The sequence below is a fragment of the Filicampus tigris genome, chromosome 12, assembly GCF_054856515.1.
Source record: "Filicampus tigris isolate MCC_2025a chromosome 12, RoL_Ftig_1.0, whole genome shotgun sequence".
NCBI classification, from domain to species: Eukaryota; Metazoa; Chordata; class Actinopteri; order Syngnathiformes; family Syngnathidae; genus Filicampus; species Filicampus tigris.
In genome coordinates this window covers 14,500,537-14,519,953 of record NC_141228.1, presented here as the reverse complement: position 1 = coordinate 14,519,953, position 19,417 = coordinate 14,500,537, and the positions used below count along the sequence as shown (strand labels likewise).

Below are 19,417 nucleotides of genomic sequence, written 5' to 3'. Positions count from 1 at the left end.
GGCTCTCCTTTCCCATATGCGAGGGCATTGCAGTAAATACTGTAAAAACCACAAAACAATACAACAATATAGGGGGATTTATGTGTACACCCCCCACAAAAAAATCTGCAATATAGTGAGGGAACAATGCACTTCCTTTCTCATCGCTGGAACTCAGACTGCGTGTCAATCGGGAAAATGAACGGGGACATTTGGACAGTATCATCTGTTAGTGAAACTTTTCAAAAACGTACAATCTAAATTTGCCCTTACTTTGCATTCTGTCAGGTTTTGGGCAATGACAGCTCACTCCGCGCATACAGTAGTAGAAGATTAGCAACTAGCTGATAGAAGGTGGGGGATCTTGATCAGCAGGGTACAACCTCTACAGTGTAGGACAATAAAGCAAAGACCACCAGGACGGGTTGAGCCAACAGCTTCACAGGATGCCTGTGGTGCCTTTGGCAGGGGCGAACAAAGACACAAAAGGAACCCGGTGAGAAAGCCTCACTCTGCTGGAAGTCTGCAATCACTACCGTGGCCAGCTTTGGAATGACAAAATAGAACAGAGGGAAGATTTGAAGGATCCACGGATGGAGAAGAAGGAAACTGGTGTGGGCAGAAATGATATCATTAGGGAGGTTTTGTAACAATTAAAATGAGAACAACTTAGATGTAAAATAAATCTGTTTGTCTTTATTGTATCAACATATAATACAGAATGATTTGTGTGCGCGTGTGTGTGACGCAGAATGCCTTTGTAATTGTAGAAAATGTGCATCTGCTGATTAAAGTGGAATCTTTCACCACCTTGACACTACTGCCCTCATGTGGATTTACAAGGTACTCTTACAAGGCCCGGTTCTTGACTGTTCAGATTGTCTTCAGTACTTGTTGGTTTTTAATTGTATTGAAATGTATTTCTAAATTCATGGAAGTCTTTTAACCTGCTCAGATTTTTGGCAGTGTTTCTGGTTATTACAGGAATACTGGATATGGGAAGCACTTTGACATGGTTACGCCAACGCTAAATTATCCAAGGTGTGCCCTGTGATTGCCTGGCCACGAGTGTAGAATGCACTTGCCCGGAGCCAGCTGGCAGACGCCTCCAGACCCCCCCACCCCCCCGAAGTGCTGTAGAAAATGTATGGATGCATGGTAATATTGTATGCATAAGGGATTTTTTTCAAATTTAGTTCAAGAAAAATGCTTTACTCAACGTGTTCACACACAAAGCTTTTTTCTTTATCTTACTCATCTAAATCTGGATCTCTTTAACTTTCAATCGAGGAACCCTGTTTATCAAAGTGTTTAAGCCTGCCATCCTTGCCTCTGTAGAAATTGTAACGAATAAGAGATGAGAAGCGAGTTTAATTCAGTTGGCATCTTTTTATTGTGACTCTTTCATAAAAACTCATCATTTTTGCTGTCAGTAACAAGAAGGACCGTCTTTTCCTTTACAGCCTATTTTCCCAGCGTCCTTTCAGGCAGCATGCCTCAACATGCCACATTAGCACAAAATGAGATGCGTTTTGATTAGGAATACTTTTCTTTGTTTGAGGTATGGGAGAACAAACTGCCTTTTGGCCACTGAATCTTGATGTGGAACAAGAGAACCAAGCTTTGTGTACAAATTTGTGGACAAATTCAGCTAGGTTATTTTGGAACATGATCAATTTGCATGTGAGGAACATAGTAACAAGGCAAACATTTCGGAAGAATTTGCATCGTTGAATACGTCAAATCAAAGACAAAACAGTAACACATAAGAATACATCTTTAATATCAAGTGTTTAAAATTCCTAAGACACCACTGGAAGTGAGGGCAGTTGTGGCCCCAACATGTGAATGCTTGTTTATGGCCTGTAGTTGTAGGACTGTTGTATCATGTAGTCCCTGGCATCAGGGAAGAAGTCTCTAACAAGGGTCACGATGTAGGTGTACCAAGGGTAGAAGAGCTCCCGCTGCCTGGTGGCTCCTGTCTTGATGATGTTCAACGCCGCTTCACTGGCTGGGTAGGCTGGTACGTGACTGACGTCCCTAGGATACAAAGTATCGCGGCATTTAGCCACGGTGGATCTCTGAATAATATCAGAATGCATTCAGTCACTTGAATGAGGTCTGTCTGAGTGTTTGTCTCCGCATATTGTGGCTCCTGTGCCTTGCTGTTTGCGGTGTAGTTAAAAGATACGGTTCTGTTGATCGCGAGGAGCTGCTTTGTGAACGTATTTGGGAGCCAAAATGTATGAAAATGCAGAGAAATCAGGCCGCAAAGCTGGTAAAATTAGCGCCCCGACTGAAATTAAATTCTTTAATTTACGGGACTACATAGTGTCGGAAGAAGCTTCTTTTGCGGTTTGCACTATTACCCTCGAATATTCACGACGGTACATCATATGGCGCTGTGCCTCCAAAACAAAACAGGTCTGTGTTAGGACTGCTCGATTATGAAAAAGATATTAATCATTATTTTGGTAATAATTGAAATCACGATTATTTCAACAATCATTTATTTTTCGGTACGAAACAAGAAAATGTTTAAACGTGCCAAATATACAGACAAATACTTTTGTGGAAATGCTATAATTATGTAAGTTCTAACCTAAATTTATAAAATTAGTTATTATAAAATAAAAAAGGTACAAATGTGTAAATTCCAGTATGATTTCATTGTGTGTAAACAAATATATTTATTGGATATAAATGCATATTAATAATTGTTTTTTTGCGATTATGCTAATTTTGTACTCGTGAAGTCTAATAATCGTGATTGTAATTGAATTTCGATTAATTGCACTGCCCTAGTCTATGTGTATTATTAGTACATCTGGGTTAAACTACAAACTGAATTTGTACAGTTGCTCTCTAAACAGTGAGCGGGTTTAATCTGAACCGCAAACGCAGTTGGATGCACTCCAGCAGTGAGCTGTGACGCGTTTGCGCCAGTCAACGTGCTCTCACTGCAGACTTACTTGACTTTCTCCATGGCTGAGTCTGTGTCAATGAGGCCCAGTGTACACATCGTGATCGATACGTTGCTGCTCTTCATGGCCAGCTCGTGAGTAAGTGCCCCGAAGAAACCATTCAAGGCAAATTTGGTTGAGGAGTAAGGAGCTACAAAGGGACTGGTCAATTTACCTGTTGGGGTATCAACAATAGTCGAGTTACAACAGTGATTACAAGTAAAATGGAGTCAGAAGTAGTTTTATACGGGAGGCTGCGAACTTACCTAAAATAGACGAAACAACCACAAGAGAGCCTTTACTTTGCTCAAGGGAGGGAAGAGCTTTCCAGGCCATCTGAGCATAACTCAAGAAGTTGACCTTTTGAAAGGAAACGGAAACACGTCACGTCAACATATGTCATAATTTCACAATTACTGATAAAGTTTCTGCAAAGTGAAATCTTAGATGTATTTCTAAATATTTTATACATGTTTGAAGATAACACTGGTCAAAAAATGTTCACATTTTTTTTTTTTTTTATCAGATGCAAATAAACTTCCTGGATGACTTTTTTGCACATTTTTAGGGATACATTAAGCCATCTCAGATTAAAATTTTCTGCTTGATTGGCATTTTTTTCCATCCATCCATCCATTATCCGAACCGTTTATCCTCACGAGGGTCGCCGGCATGCTGGAGCATATCCCAGCTGACTTCGGGCAGTAGTAGGGGTACATCCTGAACTGGTTGTCATTCAATTGAAAAAAAAAAAAAAAATTAAATCCCCATCATTTCATTTTTTTATGGAAAAAAAATGGTATTTATTATATTGTAATATATGTTAAGATTTTTAAAGAATATTTAGGATTTTAATAATTATTTCCCCCAATGCATTTCAATAGGCATCAATTATATGTGGATTTTCCCTATACACCTAGTCACTATCCCCCGCCCTGAATAGCACGGGATCCACTGTAAGTGTTTTTCATCAGTTCTTTTTTCCTCATTTCCTCAAAGGAGGAATGCTACTTTATACAGAACCGAAAAAAGATGAAAGATTACAGATTTTACAGCGTTAAAAGGGAAGTCTTTTCAAAAATGTTCTTTACAATATATGTTCTAAGCTAACGACCATCCAAAGCTCACCTGTTTTCTGGGTTTGAGCTGTGATAGGTCATTACCTGAGCCCTGAGCAACTTTGATGTAATTTTTCTGTGACAGCAAGTGACAAAATAGCCGCCCCCTGAGATGGATAAAAAAAAATAGGTGGGTTTTGCTGCTTAATTTGTATTCCAAAAATAGCAATATTAATCAGAATGCCGTGTTTAGACTACTGGGGGCGTATGGAACATATTGTAAATATTAAGATTTTCTTTTTACTTGATTAATTGCCATTGCTGATGCTACCAATGAATGGGAAATCCTATTGACGGGCTAACAGCAAATTAGCATTAAGTTCCGGGAGTGATATTCCTTCAAATAACAAATATTCACACACAAATGCTGAAAAAAAAAAGTTGAATTTTGGTAGTTGAATAAATACGAACATTTGAAATCAGTGAATCAACCAAAATAACCGTGATTTTTGTTGTTTGTTTTTCCCTAATCGCCTAGCGCTAATATGCATCCTGCTCGTTTTACTGCTCTGATATTAGCATGAAAGGCAGAAAAGCCTAGGGTTGGATTCATAAATCATCAATTATCCTACTAAATCTATGTCAGGGGACTGCCATTTTCACAAAGTTTGTTGTTGTCATAGATTACCTTCATCAGCCACCCGAGGTGGTGTACATCCCCCTCCCACATGCTGAAGGGGCTTGATCCAATGTGATTGAGAACGAGGTAGTCCAGACCTCCAAGCTGGTCTAGAGCGAAATTTACCACCTTCTCCGGGTCAGAGTCACTGCTCATGTCTGCTGCTATGTACAGGGCGTTCTCAGCCCCCATACTTCGGCACTTTTCCACCACCTAAAGGCCACAGAATGACGGTTGACGGACGCACAACTCACCGTCGTACTTTTAAAAAATCTCTTTTAACCAACCTGCTGTAAGATTTTCTCCCTCCTGGCCGTAATGACGATCTGGGCGCCGAACTTGGCGTAGTGGTAGGCCATCTGTTCACCAATACCACTGCTAGCCCCGGTCACCAAGACCCTGGCACCTCGGAGGGATTCTGAAAGAAAACCAAATAATATATTTCCATCAAGAAGTGTGAGTCAGTTCAGTACAGTGCACATTTTGTAAAGGGTCTTAAAATATGCAATTTTATTTTTTGCATCTTTTTTGTTGAGGTAGCAACAAATGGTATGATGATCGCCACATTTAATATCCTATGTAATACTGTCCGGAGAAGTGAGAAGCTCTTCATATGTTTTGGTAGGTGCTGCTGTTTTGGGTAACAACAGAAGACTCTAAATTGAGGTGTGAATGTTAGGGTGAATGTTTTTTTTTTTTTTTTTAATCTTGATGTGCCCTAAGAATTAGCTGGTGACGAGTCCAAGGCGTACTCCCACATCTCTTGATGGATGGATGGATGGATGGATCGATTGAATCCTAAAATCATATAATTGGATGTTTTTCTACAGTGCAACCAGTGCCTTGGGCGGCACGGTGGTCGACTGTTTAGCACGCCTCACAGCTCAGTTCAATCCCAGCTCCGGCCTCCCTGCGTGAAGCTTGCATGCTCTCCCCAAGCCCGCGTGGGCTTTCTCCAGGTACCCCGGTTTCCTCCCAACTTCCAAAAACATGCATGGTAAGTTGATTGGACTCTCTAAATCAAGGGGTGGTTGTTGTTTGAATGCATAAAAAGAAACACATTTGTTTCCGTACTTCTCTACGGATGACATTTTCAAAAAGTTATTAGTCCCTTTTCTATGAAGAAAACAAGTTCCCTCTTTTTACCAATTAGATGCTCTTCTTATCTCTTATTAGCATAGGCTATCAATGACTAGTTCAGTTAGTCTTGCTGTATTTTCATGTGGTTTGGGACTAGCACTAAATCTAATTTTGTTAGTTACCTTCTATGTTCCCATTGCAACCTCCCACGGCTTTTATTTAAATGGTTGGAAAGCCACATTCTAAATGCATCCTGCATGGTCTGAGTCACAAGCATTTGAAATAATTTGCGATTACACACTAACTTTGTATATCTCTTCGCAAACTCTTCCGCAGGGGAAAACGTTAAAGTTGTGCCGACATCATGCAGTGGTAACTTGTTCTCCAAACACAGATATGCTGTTGAGTGTAGAGTACAGTATGCAGCTTCCCTTTACCCAGAATTTACAGGAAGAGGATGCGCGGTAATTGATGCTGAAGGGCCCAGGGTGGAACCACCATGTACATTTTTATGCAGGACTATATACATATATATATACACTATAAATAATATAATCATACAATAATACATGCCCTTTCTCATTAATGTGCCTGATGGTTAATAATATATACAGTATATAAAAATAATACATACTGCAGGACAGTGGTGACTAGTATAGAGAAACTTTGGGTGCAGTGACAAAGTGATGACACATTAACCAACTCATGACCAACTGCAATCCCAACACAATTCAAACGTCTCTCAACACCTAACTGTGTGCAAAGACAAACAAAACTAAAACCAAGACTGGTTCACTGAATGATCCAAAGAAGTTGACAGCTTGACTTACTTCAGCTAATACAACACTGACCTTGCCTAAACATTAGCCTCAAGGCTAGATAGTGGTTAGCATGGTGGGAGTCAGCTGCCATTCTGATAATCAAAGATTAGTATACTGTATGATTATCTACTATGAATGTAACACCCAGACAACAATCCATCAATATCCAACATAAGGTATATATTTTATAAATCTGTGTTACTTAGGTGTACTGAACTACAATGTAAACATTGTAAATAAATATACGTACTACAGTATCAGTATATGTACAGTATGCAACAAGTGTTTTCTAAGTTTGCTAGGTGTTAAACCTTACATTTAACAAAGTGTCCAGAACAAACAGAAATATATGGACCAGGTTTCTGGCTGGAAAGAGATCTGCTTTTCTTATTCGTGAAAGCCACAATCTCCGTCTTGCATTGGTGCCAGGGAACGGTGACTTGTGGCTTTGTCTCTCCCACCTGTGTTGTTACAGCCAAACACAGCACAGTAATTCACTTTTCTTTGACGATCCAGGTAATTATCAAAGGAACTATCAAACAAAACAATATGTCGACCTCCAATTTTTCAAAACTTGACTAAACTGTCTATTAGTAATTAAAAATATTATTATAGAGGTTGATCAGAATGTTGCTGTGCACTTCTGTTTTTATTTACATTAATAATCTATATTTAAACATTTCCTTTTAAACATGAGTGCACAGTGACTTCCAGAACCTGTATGATCAAGTGATTAGTATAAATTATGTAATAAAAAATATTCTAAATAAATATATATGACTTACAAAAACTATTGAATCATGCAATATAAAATAACTGAAATGCTGTCAACAACATAGTAATCACATTTATTTGCATAACACAACTAGGGAGACATTGCTTTACTGTTTTCGACATCCACTCTCTTGCATCCAATTTCTATCAATGTTTTGTAACACTGATGTTTGAACCACAAAAAGGTTTTTTTTTCATAAATGACACCAAATCATAATCCCTATATGTGAGTATAGTGTACTGTACATTACTGATAATCAGTCATAAAACCGATGGCATCGATTAAAAGCCAACACGTTTAAATCTTGCAAAAAAAAAAAAATCTTTTTTAGTACGTGTGCAGAAGAGGTCCAACTTACCCGCATTGAACGTGGGCGCGTTCCACTTGACAGCGAGCAGAGCCACAGCAACACTTGCGAGCAGGGCTTTGGTCAACGTTTTCATGTTGTAAACGAATTATAATTTAGATTAAGAGGGTCGGTAAAACACTCAGATGACTAAATTACTCTTCATGAGAAGAGAATCGTAAATCCAGGGCAGTTTTTATGTGAACCCTCCCCTCTTGGCATGTGCAAAAGTGGGTGTGTTGTGCAGATAATATCATTGAACATTAATCAGGGTTTGCTCTCATTCTGAAAATATGTTCAATATGTTTAAGGAGGTCAGATTGAATAAGCTTTCTATCAAAGTGGAGGTTATTTTCTGTTTATAAAACCTTTATTGTTGTCTTGTGTATACGCCAAAAATTGTTGTGACGTAACACAAAGCACGTACCTGAACTTGTCGGTCCGGTACACGCAGGGAGTGGTGAGAGTTTTACGCTGCCGTTGGTGGATTAACAGCAAAGTGAAATTAATGAATGTGCATTTTATGTATTTATTTATGTATTTATTTATTTATTTATTTGACACTTGAAGTGAGGCGGTGACCTCAGTTCTTGGAATGCTGTGCTGTGATAGTGACTTCAGCCGCGACTCGAGGGACAACTCCTCCCACTTTTTTTTATTATTTTTTTTATTTTTATTGAATACTTTACATAGTAAATTTAGCCAATCCAATGCGTAGGATTTACATAAATATATGCGACAGTAAAGCCACAAACAAGTATCAAAATAATTCAAATTAAATAAAAAAGATAATCTAAGGTTAACCGTGAGACTTTTAAAATATTTCTGAATGAATATCACGTTGGTATTGTTTGTGTGAATTTATTTGCGAAATGTCTTATACGAACGTCTTTATACATGTAGTATTTTTTTTCATTGTGGTTAAAAAGAGATTTTTTTTAAGTGAAAGCTTTACGACACCTGCCGTAAACGCAACGTTTTTGAATGAAACTTTATTGAAATACTCTTATGGACAAACAACACTGTGTCCTTCAGTCCAGTCTGTTTTTGGTGCGGTTCCTGAACCAAGAATCGGCGTTGGTTTGAGGAAAGCGTTCTTTTGTGGACGATGGCGGCAAAAATGTTCCCTGTCATCAAGTAAGTGTTCCTCTTCTTATGCGTAGTAGTTTGTTGCCGCTGTCGAAATCAGCTAAACTGACATGTCCAAGCAGCTAGCTAGTTCTAACAGGCGAAGCTAGTGCTGTTTTCCTGTGGTAGCTGTCAATTTTATGAAGCCGATTAAACGCATTCATGCTACGCTGTGTTCGTTTCCCAACATGCTGCATCGAAGTGCTAATGTCACACCGCCAGCATAAACGATCTGAGGACACATTGAAGTAGTTGCATGTGACGTGTTGTACGAGAAATGTACTTAAGTCTTTGTTCCAACTTAATTTCCAGACTGGCCACGAAGGTGACCATTGCAGGAGGGGCTCTTTACGTCGCCTATGACTCCGGGCTCCTGGGCACCAGCGAGCAGGGCTCCGAGGCTCTGGAGCGGGCTAGAGCGGCCATACCGCCCGCTGTGGAGGAGTGGATGAAGTACTTTGGCTTGGAGGTGACAACCTAATGTCTACACACATTTACAGGCGTTCACATCTTACAACGGAGTTCAGTTCCTACTGATGCCTATTGCCCAATGATGTAATGATTTTGTAAGTAAGATGGAACGAGCAGACGTCGCTTATTAGGACAGCTAAAGCAGTAGTCTTTTTGTTATTTCAGTAAATATATATTTTCAGTTCTTTGCCCTTGGCAAATGTGTAGCCTACCCCGTTGTGACATCTGCTTCTAAGCCATACATTTTTTTTAAAATAAAATGTACAGTATGGCAGTAACTTTCGCAATGTGACCACGTATTGACACATCACCGTGCATTTTCTAGCGCCCCAAAAATTTAGATTAGGGGCCACTATGCTACTAGGAAAAAAGAAAAAGTTACTCTACTCCGGAGCTCTTTAGGATAAAGGTGAAAGATCTTCATTCAACCAAGAATAGTCATTCAACTTTTGCGGAATACTATGACCTGAGAATCTTGACGGACATATAAAAATTAAACTCACAAATTGGAATTTGAATGAATGGTAATCTATTTGACTGTCTCTTCAGGCTCAGCTTCCAGCAGTACCCAAGGTTGAATTCTCTCCGGTCCAGGCCTGGAATTCTGGTGAGCAACAACAATACAAAAAAAAAAAATGGCACAATGCCTCAAAAGTCATCAAAACTTGGACTTCAAACTTAATGAGCATCTAATAATTTAGTTTGACATACCGGTATTTGTTTTCTCAACAATTGAGGTAGATTTACACAAGGCAACTCAATAAGATAAGATAAGATAAGAATGCCTTTATTGATCCCACAGTGGGGAAATTTTCATTGTTACAGCAGCAAAGATATAGGTCACACAGGGACGGCGGCATAATGTAGCCATTAATGTATAACATTGACGGCAAACATTTGGGATCAAACCTATGTAGATATAAGCAGTAACGTGTATATACACACCAACATACATCTACATAAAAAGTATGAGGAATACTCATTTTGGCCTGTACATAGTACAGAGGAAAAATACTCTAACTAAGTGACAGTGCTGTAGTGAAATGTAAGGAACAGCATTGGATAAAATGTGCTTCACACAAACAAAGACATAGCACCTAAAAGCATTTACAAACAGAACAGTTATCGAGATTCAGAAGCAAAGCAGAAAAAACAAAACTAGCTTACCAAAATGACCAAAAAATGTACACTGACAATGTTTAAGCACATTAACAGAACACTTTTAAAACATTTACATTTTGAAAGTAAAGTAATTAAATAAATAAAAAAATTACTAAAGGAAAAAAATTGTTTAAAAAAATATTTAGAAGACCTTGTAGAAAAGCGCTATATAAATGACATCCCATTAATCAAAGGTATGGGAAACAAGCACATTTTTTAACCTGGATTTAAAAGTATTTACACTCAGAGTTGACTTCACTTCTGTTTGCATCTTATTCCACTTGCTTGCAGCATAACAGCTAATTGCAGCTTCACCATGTTACTTTGAACTCTGGGCTCCAGTAATTGACCCAAGTCTGCATACCTCAGAGCCCCACTGGGTTTGTACCCAATCAGTATTTATTTAATGTATTTAGGACCAAGACCATCCAGTGGTTTATAGAGCAGTAGCAGGATTTTCAAATCTACTCTACAGCCGATTGGGAGACAATGTAAAGCCTTTTGGACAGGAGTAATATGATCTGATCTATTTGTTCTGGTCAAAACCCGGGATGCAGAGTTCTGAATGAGCTACAGCCGTTTGATGTTCTTTTGAGGAAGTCCAGTAAGAAAACTGTTAGAATAATCAAGTCTACCGGAGATAAAATTATTAATACGTTTCTCCCGTTCGGACATGGAGTTTAATTTTACGGCAACATAGGAAAGGGTCTTTCTGCTCAGTTCAGCAAGAGCAAGGTGCTTTATTAAGCATCAATTGCAAACACAAATGATAACGTAAATATACTTATTAGTTGCAGCAATACCTAGAAAATGCCACAAAGTGACAGTTTTTACCAATATTGTGGACTTATTGTTAAAAAAAAACAAAAAAAACAAACTGATCACATATAGCGGCCTGCTAAATTTCAGTTATATTCATTATCATATGCCTTTTGTTTTTACTTTTGTTTGACTCTTTAGCTTCTTGTTAATTCAACATAAGTCAGCTTCTGATCTTAGTTTGACTCTATCGCAGGGGTGCGGTCGTCCATTTCAGCTCTGTCGGAGGCGCCAAGAAAAGCAAGCGAATATTCCACTCGGGGCTTGCAATACGTGAAAGACCACGCCAAGTAAACAGTGACACCTCTGGATTATTGTTATCGTAGGACTTTATTACTTTGCACTTGACCTGACATGTCCTCCAGAGTTGTTGCCTGTTGAGCAAAGGTGGGGAAGGTCTGGTAGGCCACATTTTCAGTGAGAACATAGCAATGCAATTATAAATTCAAATAAGACCCCTGAGGAACTATTTACTAACTACTTATTAACAAAAAAGCCCTCTAATACTCAGAGTGTAGTAATAAACATTTGTTCAATGGTCATCATATCGTCCGCATGGAGGACTAAAATGGCCCCCGGTAGGAAAAAGTTTCCCCACCTGTGTTCAATAGATGAAACGTCCAACAAGTTGTTCAATTCAAGAGACGTAGGTTGTGGTATTGTACATAACGCTATAATATAAAATTTTTAAATAAACAACCAACTGCTCAATTTGTGTTTCTTCCACAAATATTTTATTTTTGGCCTGACATTTCACTGGCATGCTTCCACTTTCCAAAAGCATTCTTTAGGTTCATTGAAGACTCAAAATTATTTGCTCTTCGCTAGGCTGCCGACAATTCCAGGGTGTACTGCATCTCGCCCAATAAGCGTTATAGAAAATTGATGGATGGAGTTATTAATACAATCTCAAAAATGTTCCTTCATGTTGATAATATCAGATGCACCGTTCATCCCAAAGTATTCACAGCGATTCACATTTTGCTGTTACGGCCTTATTCCAGAATATAAAGAGAAAATATATGTTTTCCAAATTCTACTCGATCCCATTATGAAATGATTTTTATTTGATTTTGCAAAGGCATTTAAAATTAATAAAGTTTAAGTAGCATGGGTGTCAATTTGTAGCTTTTTTCATGTCATTAATGCAATGTTTTAACTACACTTTTGAGGAAAAAAAATAATTCATTGCATTTTGAGACAAGACTAACAAAATGTAAAAGGGAATCCAAATATTTTCCAGATGCACTGTCGATACACCAGAAAGCGCAGCATAAAAGGCTTATCTTTTACAAAGATAATTAAATTGTAGATAATTTAAATATTTTTGCTCCTGCCAAATTGGTATGTTGTTGACACAATTAAAACAAATTAAAATGTATCATCTTGTTAAAGGCAAACATTTTAATGTCTTTATAAGTGTGTCTAATGTAACTGGTGAGTGTCTGTTACTTAGCGATATGAGCTTCAATGACGGATATCATTCCTCAGGTGAGTCTCACGCTATTAAAACAGGTTTTGCAACCGCTCCCTGCTCCACAATTATCTGCATTCGTATCTACGCGGACAGGACCATGAAGTATAGGTCGGGGGATCATAACAGGTCCAAAATCCTAAAATGATTTCCCACGCTGGAGGAAGTAAAGTGCAAAGATAAATTGGAGCCCAAAAAATGGGGTCGTCGCATTTTATGTTTTGTTTTGAATTATATATAAATTACCTTTTTCTCTGTGGTTCCACAGTCACTTTTTAAATTAACTTTTGTGTACCGGTACGTACTTCCTGTGGCAGCTGACCGCTGCTCACTTTGCAGCCAAACTTAGAGGAGTCACTGTCGCAAAGACGGACTCTTACATAGCTTTACTTTAAAAAGTTGCTCGACGGCTCATTGAAATCCCAAATAATTTGTGCACTTTGCAAAGCCATATTCAAAGACCATATTTGTTGTACGTCTTTGGTATATTGTTCCACAGATGTATTTCACAGAAAAAGAATAATATTCTAGGGTCAAAGTAAGCTATTTGAACAGTCTTTGAAAAGAAATATACATTAATTTATTTTCCACATTAAGATTTTACCCAAGTAAATATCTGTTCCAGGCTTCGTAAAAAAAAAAGTTGCAGTTAAAAAATACAATTAATTGTTTTGACCTTCCTGGAGAAATTACACAAGTAGAACCAGAGTTGGTGTCAGCTATCTGTTTATTGTTTGGCTAAAATATTCACAACAATTTCACACAACCTTTACACATTAAATACTGAAAGTGCTGCATTAAGTGATTTTTTTTTTTGTCTTTTTAACCACCATGCCTGTAAATGAAGCCTATTATTGAGCGGGTGGGGTCTAATCTAAACATGTAAACGTTGTACAATAAAGTGCTCCCGACAATATCAACAGAGATTATACGACCACTGGTGATTTTGTATTGAAAGTTTTTCATACTGCATCTTTTTTTTTTTTTTTTTTTTTTACTGCCAAACAACAAGCACCAGGACACACTTGACTGCTAGCTTGTTCACAAGTTGCTTATTGTGAAGACACTTGAATGCAACACAATTAGAAGCCTTCATACGTGATGATCTCTAAGACATAGGTGGGGAACCTTTTATCCATACTATTACTTATGAAAACAACTGTTAATTATCATGAATTATACGCATATGTGGGGTAAGCATTTATCTGAGGTTGTTTTTTAGTATTTGGTTCCCCGCCCCCTGCTCTGAGATATGTATGGTATTGCAAAAAAAAAAAAAAAAAAAAAAAAAAAATGAGCCTGAAGGCACTTGATGATTTTTTTTTTTTTTTTTTTTTTTGTGGAGTACAGTGTCATTTGGAAGCAAGCAAAATTCATCCAAGCAGTACAAAGAATGCACTGTGGTTAAAGGAGCAGATACCCTGCGATAATGACACACTTTATTACATAGCCAACTAGCGGCTAAACACTAAATGTCTTGTAAAGCACTTGTGCGATATTCCACTCGTCCCGACTTTTAAGTATAATTCCACAAAAAAATGCATTTTACTCCCTGTTAGTCCACATAATGCCAATGTGGAGTGGGCTGTATCCAAACTTGGTGTCAGCAAACAGAAAAAAATTGCCTATTTGACTTGGAAATGCAGAGACGGCCAGTAGAGCGAACGCTACAGTTGTGCTGTGCAAACATACAAAGAAAAAAACAGCGTACATGAATTAAAAAGCGTTGACTACTCTGCCATGGCTTTAAATAAGAGATACAAAGGATGAGCAAGGGAGGGATGGAGTGTCTCTCTCTCCTCTTAGGTGGTTTTGACCAGGTCATAGACATGGATGTGAAAGTCATCGTCATATTTAATGTAGTAGACGGAGGGCTTGGCGGGAACCTGGTAGATGACCAGGCCGGTCCTCTTCACACCTTTGTCAGTCACGTACTCCACCTGTTTGCCCACCAGGCTCTCAGTTTCTTCCCCAGGCTTCCTGTCAGCGGGCAACAGGTGCTTGTTTTCTGAACAAAATAGAAGGGGAGAGACGTTTTGGTAAAATATACTGAAGTACGTGTCACTCTTTCCTGTACTCGCGCTCAAGACAAATTTTACAACTGCAGTAGTGTCTCGTTTGAGTGAAATTTGTAATGCACATCGTATACCGTCGCTGTCCTGTGAAAAATATGCATCTCCACCGGGACGGGCAAAAAAAGGGTCAAGTGCCCAGGTCTGATTAATACGATGTTCTGTGATACGGAAACACCATTCATGTAAAAATAAGGGGAAAAAAATTGAGATAATTGTTTTTCACAGGACAGCGACAATATCTGAAATATACTTGATCCTTTTAACAAAAAGTGTAGAGATGTTAATAGTGCTTGTGACTTGTATGGAATGCGTGACAGATGGTGCAACTTGACACACTTTCCAATGGATAGCCCGGAGACGTATTTAAAATGGCCATTACGCTGTAACGTACCCGCTTCGGGCAGAATCCTAAGGTCCCCGTCGGCGTAGTCGTCCCATAGTTGGTACATATAAAGAACCGGGTCCTTTTCATAGGTGATATAATACCAGTTGGTCATGATTGGCGCCCTGGAGAGCACCATCCCTCGCCACTCATTCTTCTCGCCGTCCTCCTTTTCAAAGAGATGCTCCACAGCTTTGCCCACCAGCTCTTCGGCCCCCGGGGGTATCTTGATCCTGTTGTTCACTGCGCACAAAGATGCAGGAGATGAACATCCCCCCCAAAATCATGTGTAACTCCAGGTACAATCACTGTAAGAATAAAAATAAGAAGAATCAAATCCTTCAGCAGTCATCAACAGGCCCTTGCATTCCCGATTCCAAGGAAAATCTTCAAACTAATCAATGAGTCACATTAGATGCCGAAGGCCAAAAAAATAAATAAATAATTAAGCATCGCCCATCTGTGTAGTACAATAGCAGCTTCTGATTAGGGCCAATTTCTCTTGTAGGAGTTTGCTAAGTTCACTCTATCTAGTCAACTTTCTGGTCAATTTCCTTGACATTTACTTACTTTTTCCAGCATCCTGTTGTGACAGATACAGTATGTCCACGCAATTTTTTATTAAACTGAGAAACTGGTGCTGATGTTTTTTCTAATATTCAGGAGGGTGGGGTGCTGAATGAGTGAGTTTTACGGATTTGCTTGTTTAAAATGCACTACAATACATGCACTTGCAAAAATTGATGGATTGTCAGGCATGTTCAGAGCCCCCAAACGGTGATTCATTCATCATAAAAGAAAATTTTTAAAAAACGTGTTTTTTTTCTTTTCGTTTGTGGACATACCGACACTTTCCGGGAGGACCTGCAGGTTGGACACGCGCTCGTCCTGGAACAGCTCGATGCCGTAGACGCAATCGAAGCCGTCGTACTTGACCATGAAAAGCGACGGGTTAACGCCAAGTCTGTCCAGCACGGTGCCCTTCCATTTGCTCTGGTTGCCCTTCTCGCGCCAGTTGTGCTGAATACGCACGCCAAGGATGCAGTTTGGGTCAGGGCTCCCGGCGTCACTTAGCTCCCCGCTGCTTCGCTTCCTGTCAAGTGCAAGTGTGTTACTGCACTTGGAGAGTGGGCTCTGACACAGGCCATAAAGTGTATAAAGGGTTTAATTTCAGAATATGACTCTGAAGGAACCATTTATTTTACACTGTGATCGCATCCATAACAAGAGAGCTATCAGCCTCTACAAGCATTATACAGCTTGCATTATGGGTATTAATTTTTAAAGTATGCTCCTTATTGTCTTAATTGTAGTTTGCAGTGTCGCATCATACGATATTTAATATATTAAGTAAAAAATATTACCTCACAGCTTTCAGTAAATGGAGCTTGGGGGCTAAACCAGATGTGTCCGAACCTTTTCTTCTAAGGGCCGAATGAAGATAAATCAAAGGATTTAAAGCCCAGTTTGGCATTTTTTTACTTTACCTTAATATTGTTTGTTTACATAGTTGATATATATATATATATATATATATATATATATATATATATATATATATATTTTTTTTTTTTTTTTTTTTGTTTGTTTTGTTTCAAGTATGTTTTTAAGGGTTTTGGGCGGGCTGGACTATTATTGCACTAACCGTTGTACTGAGCAGCCGAATCCCATCTCCAAATTCACAACCAAAACAAGAGCAATCTGTACTAAAGTGACCTTGACACTGAACAGAAGGTTGAGCAAACAACTGCTATGCCAAGGTGTGTCTTGTCAATGGCTGTTTGAGTTGTGGGAACACAGGGGAGTGAGAGAATTTCTTCATCACTTCTCGTGCCTTGCCACCCAGTGTAGAAAGGAAGTAGGACAATGCTGGCAAATGACACAGGCTGTGTCAACTGTTAATTTTACACACCGCAGGCCACTAATGGCCCCTGGGATTTAATTTAGCCACCAATGTATTAAAAATGTATTAAAAGAAAAAACAAGACTTAAACCAAAAGAAAACATAAACATTAAGAAACATTTGCTTGATTCCTGCACCATAATTAATTTTATGTATTTTGTGTGACCCTTGGAGGAAAAATTGAAGCATATAAACCTAATATAATAAACATCTTAGTATGATCATACCTGCCTCTTTTCTTTGACATGCCTCCACAAATCTGGTGGTTACAGGCTAAAAGGAAAAGAGAACATTGTTATTAGTTACAGTCGGCAAGTGACATACAGCATGTGGAACATTTCCCAAAACATCTGTTGCAAGTTGCGCCAACATTCTGACGTCATCCTAATGCGCGGAGATCGACAGCTCCCCTCGACCAATGGCAACGCGTCCCCAGGAACCACTTCCTGTGTATTTACGTCGCCTAACCTGCGTCGCCCGCAATGGAAGTGATTATGTGCATGTATGTGGGCGTGTGGGCATGTGTCTGTGTATGCGGGTGACACCGTCTGGCACGGCTATCTAGCAGTTATCTCACCGCTAAGTAACAGTTTGAAACTAACAAGCCCTTGCTCGGTTCGCCAGCCGTGTCGAACGACAGCTAGTGTTGGCAAATGACACTGTCGTGCAAATGGAAAAAAACTACGTCTCAAATGCGATGACACGAATGTAACAGAAGGCGACGACACACTTGTGCTGGCTTACATCCAACATATAAGGTCATAATTTGATTTTGTCGTGCCATATTACCAGTTTCCTTCGCTTGTCCGAGCGCCACCTCAATGCAGACGTTCCAGGGAGGCAAGGGGGGCGGCTAGAAGCTACATCCGCCCCTCAAAAGTTCCACTGACTGGCGAAACGCACAGACTGACCGGACGCCGACGAGCCTTACGTCTGGCTTCACCTGCACACAGATTTCATATCGGTTCGGTTCTTCTGCCAAAGAAAATGTTAATGCACACGGAGTCAGACTTGAGGAAATCTCGCGAAAGCTGCGTGAATAGCGGGAGATGGAGGGAAAGGACTTCGTCTCCCAGCATGCTGTTTGGTCGCGAACAGCGGGAGAAGACGTTGGCATGCGCGCAGTGGACGCTGGGAAATATAGGCGGTGAAGTTCGGTGGGCCGGCCCTGCTCTGCAGACAAGGTAGGTCGTATTTTGCATTTTGACGTTAAAAAATTGTAAAGGGTTAATTACACGATTATACGATGATTCATAATTACGAGAAGTTGCAACTACGTCATATTGTAGTGGAATTTAAATTGTCAAGGTGTGGGTCCTTGAAACTTTTTGTGCAATGATGAATGAACCCATTTTCGTGTCAGATTGTGCATTTCACCTAGGGCAGCACAATATATTGAAAAAAATATCTGTATCGTGATAATGGCCTATGCAACATGAATATTGCAAAGACATGCAATATTTTTGTTAATGAATCGTATGCTTTTCTTTGAATTTGAATGAACCAGTCAGTTGTAAACTTAAATGTGCATCTCCAGCCAATAGTTGGACATACAATTAATTAGCTAAGAACACATTGAGCTTGCTTATTTTGTCGCATGAAAAAAAATGTACTTATTTCATTGAATAGTAAAATAGTCATTTGTTTAGGTACATGTTATATATCGCAATAATATTGATATCACTATAGTCAACATCCATATCGAATATTGCATGTTTTTCCAATACTGTGCAGCCCTAATTTCACCACTAAAAATGTGTGTCATTTACATTTATTTAAATATATTTTCGTTCTTAATGAGGGGAAATCAACCCAAACATATTGTTATGAAGACATGGGCAATATCCAGATGGCCAAGACAATGGTGTTGTGGAGGGAGAACTTTTCTGACACACTTCATATTATAACTGATCTACCAGTGTAATACACTTTTAATTAACATTCATTATACCTGCATGTTTTTATGTTAAAAAACTAGTTATGTATTTTTAACGTACCCCCTCCCCAATTTATAGAAATGATCTAACATAATAATGTACAGTAAACAAATCAATGTTATCTTTACTGATTTACCGGGGAGTCAAGTCCATTTTGACATGCTAAATATATTAAAAATAATGATAAATTACAAATGCAGTAATGATAAATAATGAATTATTATAAGTGTGATTTAAAAACATCTCCCTATAAAGCATTAAAACTACATTTGTTTTGAAAATCCATTATGCACCTCTAGTGTGTGGAGTACTACCTTATCAGAATTTACATAACATATTCACAAATAGACAGGCAGACAGACAACC

The 19,417-nt window shown here is 38.9% G+C and overlaps 3 protein-coding genes across 3 annotated transcripts; 1 reads left to right on the top strand and 2 right to left on the bottom strand.

Moving 5' to 3' along the window:
* Positions 1–1,738: 1,738 nt before the first annotated feature.
* hsd11b1la (hydroxysteroid (11-beta) dehydrogenase 1-like a) lies at positions 1,739–8,026 on the bottom strand. The gene is made up of 6 exons (XM_086046222.1): positions 7,714–8,026; positions 4,967–5,097; positions 4,689–4,892; positions 3,209–3,302; positions 2,952–3,117; positions 1,739–2,019 (listed from the first exon to the last, which is right to left on the bottom strand). Exons 1-6 carry the CDS (start codon positions 7,796–7,798, stop codon positions 1,836–1,838), a joined length of 864 nt encoding a protein of 287 aa, XP_085902348.1. The 5' UTR covers positions 7,799–8,026; the 3' UTR covers positions 1,739–1,835.
* A 642-nt stretch (positions 8,027–8,668) lies between these two features.
* On the top strand, positions 8,669–11,991 carry micos13 (mitochondrial contact site and cristae organizing system subunit 13). Its single transcript, XM_086046228.1, has 4 exons — positions 8,669–8,838; positions 9,142–9,298; positions 9,850–9,907; positions 11,477–11,991. Exons 1-4 carry the CDS (start codon positions 8,810–8,812, stop codon positions 11,572–11,574), a joined length of 342 nt encoding a protein of 113 aa, XP_085902354.1. The 5' UTR covers positions 8,669–8,809; the 3' UTR covers positions 11,575–11,991.
* A 1,472-nt stretch (positions 11,992–13,463) lies between these two features.
* LOC147138633 (spindlin-Z-like) lies at positions 13,464–18,219 on the bottom strand. The gene is made up of 5 exons (XM_086046224.1): positions 17,904–18,219; positions 17,342–17,387; positions 16,057–16,304; positions 15,221–15,454; positions 13,464–14,762 (listed from the first exon to the last, which is right to left on the bottom strand). The coding sequence occupies exons 2-5, from the start codon at positions 17,359–17,361 to the stop codon at positions 14,557–14,559; spliced, it is 708 nt and encodes a 235-aa protein (XP_085902350.1). The 5' UTR covers positions 17,362–17,387; positions 17,904–18,219; the 3' UTR covers positions 13,464–14,556.
* Between the last annotated feature and the right edge of the window lie 1,198 nt (positions 18,220–19,417).

What these genes read in the sequence shown, in the direction of transcription:
- hsd11b1la (XM_086046222.1), bottom strand. Translation starts at nt 7,798, where the DNA reads ATGAAAACGTTGACCAAAGCCCTGCTCGCAAGTGTTGCTGTGGCTCTG. An exon ending in GGGAGAAAATCTTACAGCAG is followed by an intron (nt 4,893 to 4,966) that starts GTTGGTTAAAAG and finishes TGTGGCCTTTAG; the next exon opens with GTGGTGGAAAAGTGCCGAAG. An exon ending in GGTTGTTTCGTCTATTTTAG is followed by an intron (nt 3,118 to 3,208) that starts GTAAGTTCGCAG and finishes ATACCCCAACAG; the next exon opens with GTAAATTGACCAGTCCCTTT.
- LOC147138633 (XM_086046224.1), bottom strand. Translation starts at nt 17,361, where the DNA reads ATGTCAAAGAAAAGAGGCAG. An exon ending in ATGTCAAAGAAAAGAGGCAG is followed by an intron (nt 16,305 to 17,341) that starts GTATGATCATAC and finishes TGCACTTGACAG; the next exon opens with GAAGCGAAGCAGCGGGGAGC. An exon ending in GGTCCTCCCGGAAAGTGTCG is followed by an intron (nt 15,455 to 16,056) that starts GTATGTCCACAA and finishes CTTTGTGCGCAG; the next exon opens with TGAACAACAGGATCAAGATA.
- micos13 (XM_086046228.1), top strand. Translation starts at nt 8,810, where the DNA reads ATGGCGGCAAAAATGTTCCCTGTCATCAA. An exon ending in AAAATGTTCCCTGTCATCAA is followed by an intron (nt 8,839 to 9,141) that starts GTAAGTGTTCCT and finishes CTTAATTTCCAG; the next exon opens with ACTGGCCACGAAGGTGACCA. An exon ending in TGAAGTACTTTGGCTTGGAG is followed by an intron (nt 9,299 to 9,849) that starts GTGACAACCTAA and finishes CTGTCTCTTCAG; the next exon opens with GCTCAGCTTCCAGCAGTACC.